At 30.6% G+C, this 20493-nt stretch overlaps 1 protein-coding gene across 2 annotated transcripts in view; it reads left to right on the top strand.

The window, feature by feature from the left end:
• Positions 1-19135, top strand: part of LOC143083354 (uncharacterized) — a 117307-nt gene extending 98172 nt beyond the window's left edge. Inside the window, exons 11-16 of one of the 2 annotated variants that reach the window (XM_076259609.1) lie at positions 403-2087; positions 3434-3561; positions 4241-4341; positions 11468-11765; positions 12477-12649; positions 13137-19135. In XM_076259609.1, coding sequence (XP_076115724.1) covers positions 403-2087; positions 3434-3561; positions 4241-4341; positions 11468-11765; positions 12477-12649; positions 13137-13256 — 2505 coding nt within the window. In that variant the 3' untranslated portion in view covers positions 13257-19135. Of the gene's footprint in view, positions 1-402; positions 2088-3433; positions 3562-4240; positions 4342-8080; positions 8109-11467; positions 11766-12476; positions 12650-13136 lie in introns of those variants that run through there. The other variant, XM_076259617.1, reaches the window with a different exon arrangement.
• Positions 19136-20493: the final 1358 nt, after the last annotated feature.

Below are 20493 nucleotides of genomic sequence, written 5' to 3'. Positions count from 1 at the left end.
GCCAAAAATTACTGCAAATTTAAAAGTTATCATGCATATTATTAAATAACTGAAAACTTGACTTAGGTACAAGGTATTCATAAAAAAAAACAAAAACAAAAAAACAAGTTACCATGGCAACAAATCATGACTTTATTTGCATATTTTGTAAAACTTCGTGATTTTCCTTGTTTTTCATCAAATTCCATGCCAAAATTTTAACTTCAATCCCTGATGATGTTATACATCCCCTTTCTACTAGACTGAGAAAAAACATATCACTTGAGTGGCAATGATTTGAAAATTTCTACACTAAAAAGATCAAAGCAAAATTTCAGAAAATATCTATAAATAATGGCAACTTTTTCTTGATTATTGTTTTTACAACTTTATAATTAATGTATAATGACCTTTTGTTTACAGAACCCAGATGCTTCATCAGAAGATGTGGCAGGAAATGCTGTAGGGGGAGATAACCCAAATCTGCTGTCCATTCATCCTGGTTGTGTTACCCCAGGGAGTGCCCAACCCTTCAACAGAAGGTCATTGAGGTCGTCTCGTAGACGTAAAAGGCCAAGTTCCTGTGGTCCTTCAAACAGAAGATCATTACGTGATAAATTGCCTCATCACAAAGGGTCTAGTAACTCTCAGCCAAGCAGTCCAACGACTTTGATTAGTCCCATTATCACTGTAGATCCACCCAATCACAGCGGAGTAGCTCGTCCAGATAAACTTGATGTGCCTGACTGTTATGGGTCAGTGACATTACAAGTACCAGAACGAACTGTGTCCTTTTCTCAAATGGACGATTCAACGTCAAATTTAAGTCAGTATTCTGATAGCTCAAATCCTGGGTCAGCCGTTAGTTTCTATTCTCCAAATTCCAACGATACATCTGCCTCACACTCAGCTCATGGTTTAAAGCCAGACTGGGTAATGGATGGGGCCTATGACATTGATAGTCTAGATTCTAAAATATTACCTGAAATTTCAATACCTCTTAAGAGGCCTTTAAGAAGACTAGTGAATCAAGATTCAGTTGAAGCAAGGATTGCCTCGGCTGATATCAAAAGTATTGTAAGACCCAAACAATTGTCAGCAATGCAAAACCAATCACAGCTAATACAGAAAAACCATACTCTTCTTCCTTGTCAGGAAATAATACAAAAAGATGACAGTTCAGGGATACAACTTCATGCAAGGCCACATGTGAATGACAGTTTAATCTTGCCTGGCATTGATAGTGCAGATAAAATAGCCGTCAAAATTGAAACTAGTCAAAATGATCATTTACGATTGCCACACAAAGATAGTGTGGATAGTGACGAGAATTTGGGTAATCATTTATTAGGGTTAGCAACAGGAGGTGATTCTTTAGAAGTAGCAAAAACAACTATGCAATGTGTGATGTGTAACAAAAATACCGTGGATTATAATTCAGATTCTACTCCCGAGCAAACTGAAGAAAGTGCCGATGAATTAGATCATAGCATTAAGTTAATTGAAAATTCTGTGAAACAGATTGTGTTGAATGATAAACGGGATGCAAAAACTGAGCCTGTCGTTGTGAATGTAAATGGTAAAATAACTATGGAGGAATTTTGTGATAAAAGTCGTTCAAAACACAACTCTGTGGAAGATAATTCCATGTCTGCATCAGTGAAATCACAACTTGAAGATATATGCAAGCCATATGTTGTAGATTTAGGAGTACCGTATTCTACGAATAATTCACCGAAATATATTGAAACGAACATTGATGCTCCTAATGATGAGATTGTTTCAATACCTCCTTCAAATCATAGGAAGAGTTCCGCAAACTCTTTACTGTCTTTCGTTATGCCCAATACTCCTACAAGACAGAAATTCACTTCCCCTATTGCACGAATTGATAGTTTTCATAGTGAAGATTTCGATAATATTGAGGATATGAGAATGAAATGTCAATCAAATTCGACAACTCCTGGTTCTGTAAATACTCCCACTTTTCCTTGTTTTGCCTATAAACTTCAGCTACATAAAAAGAAGAATGGTAAATTAAAGTCATCTAAACAGAAAGAAGAGAATGAGATAAATGTCAATGACCAAAAGAATGACAGATGTTCGAGGTAAGAGAGGTTTTTCTCACTGATTGATTATATTTGTTAAATATAAGAAGATGTGGTATGAGTGCCAATGAGACAACTTTCCACAAGATACCAAATGACACAGAAATTAACAACTATAGGTCACTGTATGGCTTTCAACAATGAGCAAAGCCCATACTGCATAGTCAGCTATAAAAGGCCCCAAAATGAAAAATGTCAAACAATTCAATCTAACTACCTAATTTATGTAAAAGAAATTAACGAAAACAAATATGTAACACATCAACAAACGACAACCGCTGAATTACAGGCTTCTGACTTCGGACAGGCACTACATACAGAATGTGGCCGGGTTAAACATGTTGGAGGGATATATTTGTTGCATGATTTCTGATGAATATTGTCCCAGTCAGAACTTCAGCCTGCTATCAAGGAATGCAATGGGCTAAGGCCTGCTGTTTCTAGCAGCAGCTTCAACAGTGTATTAGTTTGTGATTAGGGTTTTGACATTTATTTAGCTGTTCATTGAACATAGAAATGTATCAGGCTTTAATTATTGTTTTAAGATACAATGCAATAGTTTAACATAAAGTTGTGATCACATCACCTTGAAACTTAAGACATCATAATTATGATATGAATTTTTATAACAATTGTGTCCGATAAGAAATTCTTAAAAGAACTGAAAATAAAAAAAAAGGATAGTAAAATTAAATTTAACGTAAGTTGTACAAAACAGCTTGTTATATGTGTCATAAAACTAGTAAAATTCTTATGGACAATTTTTACATTTACAATCTGTTAATTGACTGTGTGATATTTGAAAGTACCAAGATGTAAGTACAGAATAAATAAGGAAATGTGCTATGATTGCCAATAAGACAACTATACACTCAAGTTCAAATGAGGTGGATGTAAGGAATTATAGGTCACAGTATATAGAATGAGAAAAACCAATACAGTATAGTCAGATATAAAAGGTCTCGACATGAAAAATGTGAAACTACCTGTCTAACTTATAACAAAACATGAGGTTTAATATACTCAACAAAGGTACATTGTTTACTTCATATTTTATTAGTACATTTGGCTTTCTTATCTTAGATTAGTCTGGATGCCATTGTTTGTTTCTGTTGGTGTCAATTAAGTTTTGTGGTGGAAAAGAATATGGTATTTTTTCTAATTCTTGCTCCTCATATTAAAAAAGATACCAATACCTTTAGAGATTGCCACTAGAGAAAGAGAGAAGGATGCAAAAGGAAGAAACAGGGCTTGCAACCCTGACTAAAGAACTAATAGAAAAAGACAAAAAGCTGAAGATGAATTTCATCTTTTCTTAGTTTATAGTTGATTTATTTTGATTGTAGGAATGACATTGAGCCCACCTGTTCAGATCCATTGTTAGTCGGATCAGGAAGTGATAAAAGTACATCTGATGAAAACTCTGACAAGCCTCTTCATAGTAGTAAAGCCAAAATCCATCCTATGGACAAAGGTTAGTGTCCAAGCACCCGGACAATAGTTATAGTTGCAATTTTATAAAACAAACAGGATATAAACTTGTTGTAATGTTCTTTCAATTTTTCATTTCAATTAAAATTCTGAGTTTCACAGTTCAAAATGGAAGTCTTTCTTTGTCAGGTGTAAAAACACTATACATGGATGCAGTTAAAGTATTCTGTAGTTAACAATAAAAAAAAATGCTCTTTTCCTTTGCCATGCAGAGATATATATTATGATAGTTGTGAAATAATATACTACATGTTTTTACATATAATTTATTATTCACTGCTATCAAAATATACACAAGAAAACTCAAAAGCATTAAACACTGAGAATTTTGAAGAACAGAGGACACTTTCATCTTGTCAATTGCCTGAGAGTAAACACATGTACAGTGATATTTTATTTCATAATTATCAAAATACCAATGGTTTTAATAGTGAAAAGAACAGCTAAGTTGAATTGAAAGCTGTACTTTCCTACTAAAAGATTGTATGAAATATGACAACAATATTCTGTAATGAATGAATTCTTCACAGTAGTAGCATAAATGTAGATGACATAAGTTCCAAGCTTTGGCAGGGGAATAAACTTCAGAATAAAATCATTTGCGATTGCAAAATGCTGTCAGGGTTGATGAAGATGTAAATAAAGTGTGATTTTTCTTTCAGATGACAAGGACTCCACAAAAAGCTGCAAATCTTTAAACAAATCTAAATGTACTGTTGATTCTGACCCTATCTGTAATGATATACAGGTGAAAAAACAACAGGTAAGGATGGTGCTCAGGGTGGCAGCTACCACATAGTCAGCACTGTAGAATTATGTCATTAGATGTGTATAGCAATCACAGTGCTTTATATACTCAAATATTAACTTACTTTGTGCAATGTCTGTAGACATTTTCATTAGGCAGCAACCATTTGATTTTCTGGGGGGGGGCTATGGTTTTTTTTGGAAAAAAAAGTTTGTATCCAGGTTTTGGTGAAAAAAATAATTTGTTTTGGACCCTGAGTAAAAAAAATTGTTTGTTTAACCCTCAGCTGCCACTTTATGTAATGTTAAAATTGAAAGAAAAAAATCGTCTTCGGTTTGTTGCCAAAAAAAATAGATTGTTCTTCGCCGAAGGCGAAAAAAAAAGTTTGCACAGAAAAAAAAACCATAGCCCCCCCCAGAAAATCAAATGGTTGCTGCCTTAGGATATTTTTAAGACGGAAATGGACAATTTTTGAGGCCTTCAAAATAACCACATCTAAATAGATATCAGTATAACACAGTGAAACAAATATCATATTATCAGTAAATATCAACATTTCTTTTTCATGACATGTTAAACTTGGCCAATAACAATTTGGCTAGAATTTTACAGAGAGTTTGCAAACCCTTCCACTATGATTTGTTTAAATGAGATGTTTTCCCATTTTGCTATTTTATAACTTGATATCTAGTTGAAATGCTGCTGACCCATATTTTTTGTCATCATCTTTTCTGGAATAGTCAAGATTGACATTTATTTATGGCATTTTTGAAAATTTTCTAAACTAGCTTATAGCATGGTGATGTGAAGCAAGCAAAAGGACAGGCAGGGAAAAGAGGATACATAATTATGGTTACCTCCTACAGCTTTTTACTCAAACCTCAATCCAGTCATTAAGTTTTTTATTCATTTATAAATATTATTTTACCAGTTTTCAACAACTTATTCATATAACTTTCAATTTTAAAAAAAAGGGTTATTTTTTTTTTATTTACTCTATAATTTTAGAGTTATGAGTTAAGATAGGGGAGCTTCACTATATTTTATTTATTAAAGGGTTTCATCAAAAGCAGTGATTCAAACATGTTTCAACACTCTGTGGTTGTATCATGCTGTCGGCAAGCATAGCCCTTTAAACTGATCCAGTTTTTATTAGGTCAGTATTTTTCATGTTAAGAAAAACTTTACACAAACTTTTATTTTAAGCAGGTAACACCCTATTAGTAGTCCCCATCTGCCCTCTGCTCTCAAAAGGTGTATACTCTTTAGATATCAATGGGAGTCTTACAATATATTCAACATTTTGGAAATTCCCTCTTAATACAGGGATTACTTCTGCACCAAATCAATCTAATTGAGCAATTTTCTGGAACAAATTTCCAGCTTGCTTAACTATATTTGAGGAATAGTTGGATTATCTTGTTAAGCAGGGTAAGCGATACAGACAGGTTTTTTTTTAAGCCTTTTCATCATTTTCAATACCAGTTTCTTTTGTATAGAAGTAAGTTTTAAAAGTTATGAAAAAATCTAATTGGAAACCAATTTCAGGAGACAGCATAAACATTTTGTAAGTTGAATAAATTCATTTCTGTCTTGCAATCCACAAATTATATTAAGCTATATTAACTTAACTTTACAATAGCATGATCTTCTTCTTGATGGTGCATTAGAAATGCATGTCAGAAATATTAATCAACTACTGTACGCAGCTGAATTACAAACACACTGGTAAAACTGAAATTGTCAAAAGATGTCTTTTGTATGTATGGAGAAATTATGGGTTTGATATGTATGGGGGAAAAAATAATATTGAAAACTAGTTAATGTTTGTGTGTTTAATCATATATTTGATGCTTTTTTTAGCATCATGTTGAGTATTTTGCTATTTTTGCTATTTTAAGAAATGAAAATTACGTTATCATAACCATGATTACTAATTTTTTTTCTTTGGGGGAAAAAGAGGGGGGGGGGGGCAGTAATCCCATTTAAATTAATCTGTAAGGAAGCTAACTCAGGTTTTTTTTATATGTTTCCTCTTAAATTTCAGGTTTTTTTTATGTATATTGATTGCTTAAATGTTGGATAGAACAATTTAAAAAAAAAATAACAAATATTGAATAGTAAGGACTCTATCAACTCTAGTGCTACTAGCATCTATGAAACACCATACAATTTGTATCTGTTACCATTTGATATTCAAAGAATTGTTTCCATGGCATGTAATGCATATATAATATTATCAATATTTGATTTTTTATTTATCATTATATATATATGCCTTTCTTTTTTCTTTTTTTTCCATACCACTTTTAAAAAAAAAAAAAAATTTGATAATAAATGTTTTTCTCATTTTTTTGTTCTTTTTTTACAATCTGTGATTGTTATATTGGGGAAATTTTTAGTCTTTAAAAGTCACAAAAAAAGGTTTTATAATTAATCCTTTTGTTACGAATATATGTGTAATGATTGTCACCTAGGTTACTGGTCATGTGATGGGTTTTATTATTATATATTGTAATTTTTGTATACTTTCTTGCATTTGCTTTTTTAATGTTGATGTTTCAATGACTTTAAACAAAAAGCTTTATGAAAAACTTGTATTTGATTTTTTCTTGAATGTTTAAAATGTAGGCAGTATAATATATAAATTCACTACACTTTAGACATTTAGGGAGGAAATATTCAGAGACGTTGCCTTCCATTTACTCGTTTTAAGTAAGATATATGTACTTTATCTATTTGTCAGACTTTCATGAAATTTTTTCTGTAATATAAAAGAATTAGGAGTGTTTAGAATTCAAAAAAGGATTTTAAAAGATATTGTAAATTAAAAATTGGAAAACAATTAAAATACAATAAAAGTGTATCCTACATGGACATAAATCATATTAGTATTTACTGTTATCAAAGTTTCAAATTTTCAAAAAAAAAATTTTGATTTTAACAGATGATGGATTAGGACCTATAAATCTAGATTTCTAATCAAGAATCATAGAAGTAAATAAGATACATAGTTTTTAAAATCCTACAATTTAGTTTTTTACTGCTGTCTTGAGTTGTATGGAGGGCTTGATAATACTGCTAAGAGATAAGGTTTTGCTTTAAATAAGACTAGCATTGGAGTTAGGGAAGTGGTTTGGGAAAGATTTAGATTAAGCAAAATTATATCATTACACAAAGTAAAAAAGTTCTGTTATTTTATAACCAATAATGTGGTAAGACAAGATTTTAAAAGATCAGTATTTTGTATTTTAAATGTTTATTGTTTGTGGTTTGAACTTGTTTAAAGTTGGGCTGTGTTTTTGTTGAAGCAATGAAAAGAGTATTTTACTCTAATCAAAAACCCTTTTTTTTTTAAATTTCCCATATGAATTTAGTGTTATTGACTTTGAAGTAAACTGTTTCAAGAAAATTGACCCTTACTTTAAAATACCTTCAGAAACTCTATATTAATCCAAATATAAATGATAAGCATTATATAAGAATTTTGACTAGGTAGATTTAAAGTGGAAAATATATAATAAGAAGTAAATGTGGTTCTTTACATGTGTTCTTGCTTTCATTTTCATCACACATGCTGCAATGCAGAGTGTTCAGATTTAGTTCTGCTGTCCAATAAGCTTGCACAGCTTTATGCTTTTTCTTACCACAGTCTATCTATATTTAGACTTTAATTTCAAGATTAGAAATATATTCACTTCATATATCATAGCTTTATAGTGACTTTTTTCTTTCATTTTCCCTCATGCTGCAGGCATTTTGATCACATGACCAGCCCTCAGGTAATCCATTCACATATTATGCATCCCAGGATTCCATGTAAAAATGGTCTCTCATGCAATGTCACATGTTTGCTTTTTAATAACCATTGTAATAACTTTTACTCATTTCTGCTTCTTAAATCTCTTCAGTTGCAAACTGTCTTGACCTATGACCTCTAAAAGCATGAACTCTCTGAACGTCTTAACTCTGATCTTTTTTGATAGAAATGTGATCTGAATGTGCTAAATTTTATACATTTTCAATATATAGGTGTACTGAGTGATGCATGTTTAAAAAAAAGAAATTTTAGGCTTCAGAGTATTGTTCATAAATATGTCAAAGGTCAAGAATTTATTAATTCACATTTCATATTTTAAACATAATTTCCACTTTTGTCATCATAACCAGTAGACTTGGTAGTACTATTCTTTGTTTTGGGGGTAGTCAAACGTTTTTTTTTAAGCTTTTTATAAATAGTCTATTTGAACTTAAATGTAGAACACAAATATATGAAGTCCAATATATATACCATACTATATAAACGAGTCTAAATTGAAAACTACGTTCAAACCTATGATTGCGTTGGATAAAAACCGCAATTTTTATACGTGTGCATGTAAAACAAATTTCGATGTAGAAGGGTCTAAAAACAGCACAAACAACATTTTCCAAAAGACCAAAAAAGTGAAAAAGTATATTTAAACAAAACGCATTTGACTTACAGGTCGAACAACTGATGTTCTTTAACCCTGCTGACTGCCATTGGCGATTGCCAAATAAAATTGATCACAAGATGTAACAAAATGGATCTTAATATAAATTTAATACTAAACAGAAAAATAATCAACTTGTGGCCACGATGTTATGCCACAAACATACGGTGTCAATATTTTTTTAGTACACCAGATCCGGATTTCGACAATAAATGTCTCTTCAGTGATGTTAGGGATCGAAACGGTATTTGGAAGGCCATATAAAAAGTACCCTCATTTTTAGAAAAAGTACCCTCATTTTTAGATAAACTCTTGAATTTTAAGAGTCAATATAGGATGAACGGATCATATAAACCGGAGGGAAAATATGATACAAACCCAAACGAAAAAAATATAAACGAGTCTAAATTGAAAACTACGTTCAAACCTATGATTGCGTTGGATAAAAACCGCAATTTTTATACGTGTGCATGTAAAACAAATTTCGATGTAGAAGGGTCTAAAAACAGCACAAACAACATTTTCCAAAAGACCAAAAAAGTGAAAAAGTATATTTAAACAAAACGCATTTGACTAACAGGTCGAACAACTGATGTTCTTTAACCCTGCTGACTGCCATTGGCGATTGCCAAATAAAATTGATCACAAGATGTAACAAAATGGATCTTAATATAAATTTAATACTAAACAGAAAAATAACACCGTATGTTTGTGGCATAACATCGTGGCCACAAGTTGATTATTTTTCTGTTTAGTATTAAATTTATATTAAGATCCATTTTGTTACATCTTGTGATCAATTTTATTTGGCAATCGCCAATGGCAGTCAGCAGGGTTAAAGAACATCAGTTGTTCGACCTGTAAGTCAAATGCGTTTTGTTTAAATATACTTTTTCACTACCATACTATATATATATTTTTGTTAAAATGTTCTGCTGTAAAGTTTTCTTTATAATGCCAGTTGGTTCACAAAGTATGTTAGTGTAATGTGTATCACTCCTGTAATGAAGTCAGAGGGTCTGAATGGGGTTTACAGAATAGAGAATACTCAAGGTCAAGACAACAGAAAAATGGACCAAAAAATCCATTACCGTTAATAAGAAAAATAGACCAAAAAACCCAAAGAATAGAGATTAATGAGCTGCTAAAATATAATGAACAGGAAATCAGCAAAATAGATAACAAATAGGAAAAGTGACATATTTTTTCAAAAAAATATACAGACTTGAAAGGACCTCACCGTCCAGACGCTCAGTCAGCAGGAAACAAAAACAAATGGCACCACAAGGAATAGAAAATGATAGAAATATACTATCTATTATGTCTTAGCATTTATATAAAAAAAAAATACTTTGGGGGTTATGGCTCAAACCATTTAGGAATTTGGGGCAAAAAAAAGGGGAAAAACAGGTTTTTCTGGTTACAGAGAATTGAGACAATTTTAAAGCAGTGTAAGGGAGATAATCCAAATCAATTTAAAGAACAATGTTTGATTACCTTCCTTACACTGCTTGTAAATTATGTATTCAGAAAGGATGATTGTCTTGAGGTGATAAGCTGTCAATTTATTTTTAGCAGTTACTATTAATTAATATTAATGTTAGCCATGACTATGTATGTCATTTTATATTTTAAAAGGTTTATGATGTATATAAATGGGTAATTATGGTTGCAAACTCCATTAGAAATTTGAAGAGAGATATTGACCATATCTTGAGGGAAAGATTTTTTTCAGAATAAGGGACAGGGGGAGGTGAAAAAAATTTGAGAGGGGGGACAATTTTTCTCATTTCCGATTTCAGAAATGAAAAGAAAATTCCTTCAAATATTTTTTTGGGGGGTGAATGTGCAACAGCATAGTGTATTGCACAAACGCCAAAAAAATGAATATAAATTCAAATTATATAACCAATTTGAAGTTCTTTGACTACAGTTTTTTTCTGTGTTGGAAACCTGTTATGTGTCAAAAATTTAATTACAATCCAAATTCAGACCTGTATCAAGCGTGAATATTGTGTCCATTTTGGCACCAACTTTTCAGGGTTTGACATCTGTGGTCGTATCCAGCTGCGCTCTGTGAAGCAATTTATTAATTCAGTATTGACTTCATTGTAATTGGTTAGATAAATAGATATTAAATCCAGATGCATATATTTAGTCGTAAATAAGCATTTCATACCCAAGTAATTACCTGTATATGATGATATTTAATAAATACTTTAAGGGAATATAAATATAGCTCATGGAAAGATTTTTATGAAGTGTACTTGAAAATGAACAAAGTAGGTTTAATATAATATAATTTGTGGAAATTTTCTGCTGAAAAATGGAGGAGGGGGGATTTAATTTCCATATAAAAGCAATTTTTTTAAGAAGATAGATTTTCATTTTATATCATATCATCTCCACAGAATCTAAACAAAATACTTAAAAATATTTACGAGAGCTGAAATATATCTAATTTTAATTGTAAACTTTTTTCATAGCTTGCTTTTCGGCTGCAAATAAACAGGTTAATCCTGAGAATTTCGAAGATATTTTTTTATTTCAGTCATTCAAGATACAGGAATTAGCAGTTCTATTTCATAACATTTGTTGTGTCACTAATTTCAGAGTTATAAAAACAAATATTTGCATAATTTCATTAATTTTAATTTTCTTTCCAGAATTTAATAGGAAAACCATGCAACTCTCAACTTTCGGATAATAAGAAAACTTGTGTGAAATATTCTCCATGGAAACATGGATTTGTACAGTTTTTGAAGAAGAAAAAACAAGGACAAAGACAAGGTAGCCGGAATAACAATGACTCTTTTCGCTCTAACAATCATACTCTCTTAAAAACTAACCTATCTAATCATAATGGTCATGCTCGCTGTTCTTACAAAGCTCTACCTAACTTGGATGACAATGGTTTGGAAGCCGAGACTCAGTTCCAGACTAAATCACTAGCTGTTCGTCCAGGTTAGTACAATTGGAAAAAATACTTTATTTGTTAGATTTTGAAAAAAGTCTTCTCAATGAAAAACAAATTCAACTGACTTAGATATATAATGTGTTAGATTTAAAAATAGGTTTCCTGCAATAAAAGAAACCAAATTCAATTCTAATAACTTTCACAAGTATGCCTAGATCTATAAGATGGATTAAAACTGATAGCCTTCATGCTTAATGTCTTTGTAGACCGTAATCAATCTTGTACTGGAAAGGACATTACCTTCCAACCAAAGTATATACCATGGAAAGGACATTATCTTCCAACCAAAGTATATACCATGGAAAGGACATTATCTTCCAACCAAAGTATATACCATGGAAAGGACATTATCTTCCAACCAAAGTATATACCATGGAAAGGACATTACCTTCCAACCAAAGTATATACCATGGCAATGGTTATATCTGTATTATATCTTGAAAAGTTCTGTTAGTATGGATCATCTTTTGCCTGAGCCTAAGGGTGTCAGGGCTAGTCAAGTAACTAATCTTCTGATTTTTATTCTGACGATTCCTTTACACAGAAGATTTTTTTTACTCATCATCTTGCTGTTGCCAAGTAAAAAAACTTTTCAAGATTACAAATTATATTGAATTTTATAATTGAGAGTTTATTTATTGATGTGCAATGTGATATTTAGTCTGTGGGTTCTTTTATCTAGATTCTTTTATTTTCAGATACTTTAGAAATCCGATCATCCCCTGTCCCTGGTCTAGCTCCAGCACAGCCAGCAACAAAAATGTTTGATTTTACAGTGTTATCTACAGAATCACCACAAGCAAACTCGTGCCTTCTTAGTTGGAAAGGATGTCGTGACTGTACTGTAGGACATGTACCGTCAGATGAGGAGGTATGACTTTTACTTTGTCAAAATGGACATATGCAGCAATCAGTATTTACATTCCAATTTCATATCTTTTTTGTCTGGCTGGATTTCAAAATCCCAAATAGGCTCACAGTAAAGTGATGTCGTGGGTTGGTGGGTGGGGAAAAGTGGTTACCTAATTCATGTATAAATCAAATTTTTAAATCAACTCTTTATATAGTTTTCAACCTAGATCCCTGAACTCACAGGAAGATTGCTTGTTTGTTGGTATAAATCAGTTATATCGTGTGATGAGTTTTCAGATTCGTCTTTCAATAACTTCCTGTTGACCATCAAGTTTTTGGGCAGTGCAGTAGCTCACAGATTCACTTGTTGACATCTATTTAAAATATAACCTAGATAAGATTAATTTGAATCAAAATATCTGCTTCAGGACAGTAAATGTACTTTTTAAGATTCTTTTGAAATATAACCCAGATAAGATTAATATGAACAAAATTATCTGTTTCAGGACAGTGAATGTACTTTTCGTTTTGAACAGAGTGTTGATGTAGCTATCAAGACAAACATGACAATACAGAATGTGCAGGATGCAAAGACTTACACAGCTTACAAATGTTCTCATTCATGACAGCACTTCTACAGTATCAGGACGTTCATCTGGATTATCTCCCTGTATGTGATTATCTCCCTTTGGAACAATTATAGGCTGTGCTGTATCATTGTCATCTTCTAATCAAACATTTTTTTTCAGACATTTTTTTCTATTTAGAACTCAGATTGTTAGATTGAACTTATCCTATTTTTTGCCTTGTTAAATTGGTAATAATTATTAATGTGTATTCTTCATTATATTGAAACTCCTTTCATAGAGTATCAAACATGAAAATATTGTTGTTATAAGCAGTTACTTATGAATAGTTCATTTTTTAATGGTTAGAATTTTCTTGTATTGAGAAAAAAAATATATCTTGTGAATACTTCATCTCATGTGTTTGAATTAATTTTACATTGAAGCCTAAAAGAAATTTTATATATTTTAATAAATGTTTCACCTGTACCACTAAAATCTTTAAAATAAATATCCAAGATACTAAAAGATAATCATAAGTAAATACTTATGATTTATGTCTTGAGTTTACTTTTAAGAAGAGTAATCCCCCCTTCTGCTGTCTTATAAGATGAACTTCAGTCAATATTATTGAAAAAATGAAAACCTATTTTACACTGTACTTTTTCATAAATTGAATGTTATATTAAAATAGTATGTAGAAATAATCAGTATTTTTAGAAAAAAATATATCCGTCCAACCAATACATTTCTGCTCATTTGACCAAACTTTACTAATTTGACTACTAATTGAATTCATTTTCAAAAACAAACAGTTAACTATCTATTCAGATTTAGACAATAAAATTTGATCATTGTGGTTTATAAGAAAAATAATTTTTGCTATCAGATTAAGTTTAAATGCATATCCAAATAGGGAATTGGTTTTAATTTCCTTTAAATTTGTACTTAAAAAAAAGTTCTTTTTCTGTATTTTCTGATTGCAACTAATTTGTAATACATTAAAATGTATAGGTTCTTTTACTATTCTTTCTCACTTCAAATTTGACTATCTTTTCATACAGACAACTACAGATAATAAATTGTTTTTTTTTTTATAAGAAAAATTGGAATATTGATGAAAACTGATATAACAATGAATTTTTTTAGAGGGAGCTAGAGAAGATTTTGAGGCTTTAAGGTGGTACCCAACACTTTCACTAAAATAAATTTGGCTCGTTTAATTTTTACAAAATTTTGGAAAAGTATTTACTTTGACCCTTTGACAAAATTACAAAAATTAAAAAAAAAAATTGAACCAACCAATTTATGAGAAAAATTACACTGGTTATATAGCAGTTTGACAAACACTAACTTTGATCATTGAGAAGCTTAATATTCCCTTAACAATGCAACGTAATTAAAATGTTTTGCTGATTTTACAGAGTTATCTCCCTGTAGTGTTATGTACCACCTTAAAGGAAAATGATTGCTGGATTTTCTTCTTGTCATAGTATTGAGATATCATTCTGTAATTTTATTCTAAGCTTTTTAGTGATTATTTTCTCCTCTATGATCTTGGATGTGTGATATTTTTATTGTTTTTGAGGTCAAGTAGAAGTTAAATTCAGTACCATCTCAGGTTTATTTGCATTTTCTCTTCATTGTATCTTTTCCATAAATATAGCAGGGTTTGATACCCCTGGTATTATATTTCTTGAAAACATAGAATGGTCCATTATACATTAGTTGCTGTAAAAGTGAACATCACTGTATATACATGTATATAGGAACATGAATGAAAAAGACATCATTTAATGTGTTTCTTCATAAAATATATGCATGTTAAACCAAAACTTGTATGATGTTTTTTTTTTTATTTTTTCTTTATTACTTCTATTAGAATGCCAAAAATTTGAAATTTGTAGAAAACCATCAGTTACCTCACTAGACCTTGTAAATGGTACCTCACTTGACCTTAAAAACTTTTTTTTTTTGTATCTTTAAGAAATTTGAAGTCATTTTAATTCGCTAACATTGGTAGGAATTTTTAGTTATTTAAGATATTTTGTAGTAGACATTAATATTTTTTCTTGCCAAGCTAGTTTTAAGTTTATGCTTGCCTCATGATTACAACACCAGTATGTTTGTCTTCCATACAGAAGGGAACAAAGACACTATGAAGATTATTAAAAACAATTACATTCCTTTAAATCAGACAATATATCCTTCAAAGGAAATTTGTTATTGATAGCAATTGATGAATATGCAAATGATATAAATACCTGCAAAATGTTTTACAATAAATATCCATTGACAAACATCACTCATAGATCAATAGAATTCAATTAAACTTGGGTCTGGAATTTATCACAAGTTATATGAATTAACATGAAAAATGAGTGATTTTTGTTGTAATATTTTTTAATGTAAACACATGCTATTGTAGCCTGTCTTTTGTAATTGTCTTAAAACCAAACATTGTATGGAGATCGTTATTTTTAAGCGCTTGTACCATTGTCTGTCATTTTGTATATAAGATAGATTTTTTTCAATGCTAAAAGTTCCAAAGATATCTGTTATATACTGTACTTTTTTTATTTGCAGTTTTTGACCTACCAAAGGGCTAATATGTATGACTGTTTTCCTTGTTTTTTCTTCTTTCATTGTTAAATGGTGAAAAACATTTGAGGTTAGACGAACCAGTTTACAATGCAAAACTGTAATGAGTAGAATATTAGGCCAAAAATATGTTCATTTGTATTTTTATTTGGTGCACTTTTATAATGTTGTTTTTTAAGATTTGTATGTGAATAAGCACAGTTGTGATATTTTTGTCTTAACCAATATGCCGATTAACCAAAAAAGTCCTACTGCATCATGGGTGTATTTATGTTCTTTTGATAAATTGTTGAGTTATTTGTAACAATTTTATGTCATTGCCATGGTCTTTTGAAAACAAAGGGAAATTATATTTCATTAGTTACCAAATCTTACCTAAACTTTGACCTTACTCAAATGAAAATAATGAATTTCTGAACGAGTTTTCATTTCTGTTTTCAACTCAGCTTCTTGGTTGAAACTTCAATAAGATCAAGCATGACATATACTGTTATTACGTACCTTCAATAACATCAAGCATGACATATACTGTTATTACCTACCTTCAATAAGATCAAGCATGACATATACTGTTATTACCTACCTTCAATATCATCAAGCATGACATATACTGTTATTACCTACCTTCAATAACATCAAGCGTGACATATACTGTTATTACGTACCTTCAATAACATCAAGCATGACATATACTGTTATTACGTACCTTCAATAGCATCAAGCATGACATATACTGTTATTACGTACCTTCAAAAACATCAAGCATGACATATACTGTTATTACGTACCTTCAATAAGATCAAGCATGACATATACTGTTATTACGTACCTTCAATAACATCAAGCATGACATATACTGTTATTACGTTCCTTCAATAACATCAAGCATGACATATACTGTTATTACGTACCTTCAATAAGATCAAGCATGACATATACTGTTATTACCTACCTTCAATAACATCAAGCATGACATACCTTCTGTACTTCTTGACTCTTAAAAGGCAGGTTATCTTAAAAACCAAACTTAATTAAAAATCAATTCAGGAATATTGCAGTTGAACTCAAATAGTCTGTTTCTTTGTATGCTGGCATTTGTTTTTGTTGCAGTTCAGTTTTTGTTGTTCCGTTGGTTATCCTTTTATAGTTGATGTGTTTCTCCCAGTTTTGGTTGGTTACTGGAACTTATTTTTGCTTATTCAATTTATGACTTTTGAACAGGGGTATACTACTGCTACTTTTATTTTCCAGACAGAAACATCTAAGCAAAAGTATAACAGTCATAGCATGATGGTACATCTAGTTGAAACAGTTGTTTTTAATTTGGTCACACAAAATGACTATTATCGTCCAAAATGTTTCTAATAACACTTTAAAAACTGTTTTTTTTGTAAATCATGACTAAAACAAATATTTCTCTAAATATTCTAAAAGTGTGTTATAATATCCTTGTAATGGAAAAGAAAAAAATAATTGTATTAACACTTGATATAAAACCACTACACCTACACCTACATCAAAAATCTTAAAATAGAAAAGGTTTGCTAGATGCCCCTTAGTCTTGATCCGTACATAGAAGCTACAGGGTAATATTAAATTATAAATATATCAGGTGAAGAAATCTACCCAATATTATCACAAATTGTCCAACAGTCTCAAGCAAGTAACATATACAACCATGATGCATTAGGACCTTTTTATATTTTTTTTATTTTTGTTATTGTTACTTATTGCGGGTATAGAAGAAATATAGAATTATTTGTTTTGTTTTTAGTGTATTTTGACATTTCACTAGTACTTTTCTTGATGTTCATTGTATCACAACCATTTTTTCCTATCATTGCCTAAACCAAGTAACTGAACCACATTTCTAATTATGAGATATCTGTTTGTATTCACTTCAAAAGTCAAACTGCAGAAATTAACATGGTCCAATATTTGTCTTTATAGAATAAACAGACTATAAAGGTAGGTTTGAAACATTTAAAACTTAAAGCTTTGGACACATTTGAGACTTTAGTTAACAAGAAGCTGATGGTACACCTGTCATCTCTCTTTTTACTCTGTCTTGTTTGAAATATTGGAAACTTAACTGATTTTTATTCAACTTTCTCGAGTAGAGTAATAACAGGCTAATGAAGTTACCAAAATGGGAAATTTGGCTCACCACTCTAATAAATACTTCAAGAAAATGAGAAAGTCTTGAAATGTGTAAATGCAAAATAAAGAATGTGGGAAAATAAGTTTGTAATATATTTTGAACATGAAAACAGCAAATATAACACACTTGTTAATCTTTCAATTATTTTTCAACACTTTTACACATTGTTTTTGACTTCAGAATTAATAATGGTGGCTTATTCAACTTTAAGATTTATAGCTTGAATGAGAGCCACTAATACTTTAGGTATTGTATTTATTCCTGTAAGAAAAAATCATACAAAAGGAAAGAAACAAACAAAAAAATAAAGAAGAACTGACAAACGGATTTAACATTTAATGGATTTTATATATGAAACCATAATATGAACAGCATGCTGTTGTAAAGCTTTTTTAAAACAAAATTCTTAAACTGACTAGAAACCAATTATATTTTTGATATTAAGTTCAAGGTAATATTATGTACATATATAAGATATGAACAGATCATTTTATACTTAATATTCAAAATAAAATTCTCTCATAAAAGAATTTAAAATTAAGTATTAACCAAGGCATCAGAGTTTTGACTATCAGACCTCATAGTTTTGACTTTTATACATCTGAGTTTGACTACCAAACAGTCTTATTTACAAAGAATTTTCTTGTATCCATGTTTCTGCTGCATACACCTATTTATATAATAACTTAGGTGTAAGGATGTATTGTATCATATTATATATATAGAGACATAACAGTGATACAAGTTAAAGAACCAAATATGTATTTACCAATGTGTTGGTCTCTTCTTTTATCATCAGTGTTCTTGTTATTGCAAATTAAATGAAAATAGTATTTTATAAGATACACAAAATTAAAAGATGATACATAATGAGCTATATACCTATATTAACATTCCTTTGTGTGTGTGAGTGTCACATGTGTATTTAAATGTGTATGTGTGTGAAGTTTTTGTTTTTTTGTTAATTTGTTGGCATTTTTGTTGAGAACTGAGAATTGTGATTTTTACACGTTTTCATGTTTTTTTTATTGTAATTCTTCCACAAAACCTTCTTCCTTGTTAAGAGGAAGGGTAATTTATTATGTGATGAATTTGTTGTTGAATTTTAAATATATGATAAGTTATCATGATATTGTAGAAAATATAACCATAATAAATGAGATTTCTTCACTTACAATATGTTTTTGTTTGATTTCAGTGTCATCAGTCAATTTCAGATCCTACATTATTATGTTTTCGTCTAGATGCACTACCATTTTATCTTTGAATCGTCTAGATGCACTACCAATTAATCTTTGAATCGTCTAGATGCACTACCATTTAATCTTTGAATCGTCTAGATGCACTACCAGTTAATCTTTGAATTGTCTAGATGCACTACCATTTAATCTTTGAATCGTCTAGATGCACTATTAATTTATCTATAAATCGTCTAGATGCACTACCATTTAATCTTTGAATCGTCTAGATGCACTACCAATTAATATTTGAATCGTCTAGATGCACTACAATTTAATCTTTGAATCGTCTAGATGAAATACCATTTAATCTTTGAATCGTCTAGATGCACTACAATTTAATCTTTGAATCGTCTAGATGCACTACCAATTAATATTTGAATCGTCTAGATGCACTACAATTTAATCTTTGAATCGTCTAGATGAAATACCATTTAATCTTTGAATCGTCTAGATGCACTACAATTTAATCTTTGAATCGTCTAGATGAAATACCATTTAATCTTTGAATCGTCTAGATGCACTACCATTTAATCTTTGAATCGTCTAGATGCACTACCAATTACTGTTTGAATCGTCTAGATGCACTACCATTTAATCTTTGAATTGTCTAGATGAACTACCATTTAATCTTTGAATTGTCTAGATGCACTACCAGTTAATCTTTGAATTGTCTAGATGCACTACCATTTAATCTTTGAATTGTCTAGATGCACTACCATTTAATCTTTGAATTGTCTAGATGAACTACCATTTAATCTTTGAATTGTCTAGATGAACTACCATTTAATCTTTGAATTGTCTAGATGCACTACCAGTTAATCTTTGAATTGTCTAGATGCACTACCATTTACCTTTGAATTGTCTAGATGCACTACCAATTTATCTTTGAATAGTCTAGATGCACTACCATTTAATCTTTGAATCGTCTAGATGAACTACCATTAAATCATGGAAAGAAATGTTTTATTGGCAAGTTGCTTCTTGGAGTTGATGTTATGTTCGCCTAAAGTTGATGTTGATGGAAATCTTTTTTCTTGAGAGTTTTGGTGTTGTACAATTTGTGAGCCAGAATTTGTTGGTTAATATTCTTTAGTCAAGACATATTGCTAGTGCTTTTGTTTTGGTAGGAAGAGACGTCCGTCCTACTATTTTTGTAGCTTTCTGTAGAGCAACATGCTGGCCCCACATATCTTGACATTACTTTCTACTCTAGCTATCAAATAAGTTTTCAGGAAGAAATCTGTTCATTGACATCTTTACATAATCGTTAACATATAATGTGTCTGTCTGTCAC

Source organism: Mytilus galloprovincialis, chromosome 1 (genome assembly GCF_965363235.1).
Source record: "Mytilus galloprovincialis chromosome 1, xbMytGall1.hap1.1, whole genome shotgun sequence".
In the NCBI taxonomy this organism is placed as follows: Eukaryota; Metazoa; Mollusca; class Bivalvia; order Mytilida; family Mytilidae; genus Mytilus; species Mytilus galloprovincialis.
This window is presented reverse-complemented; position numbering and strand designations above follow the sequence as displayed.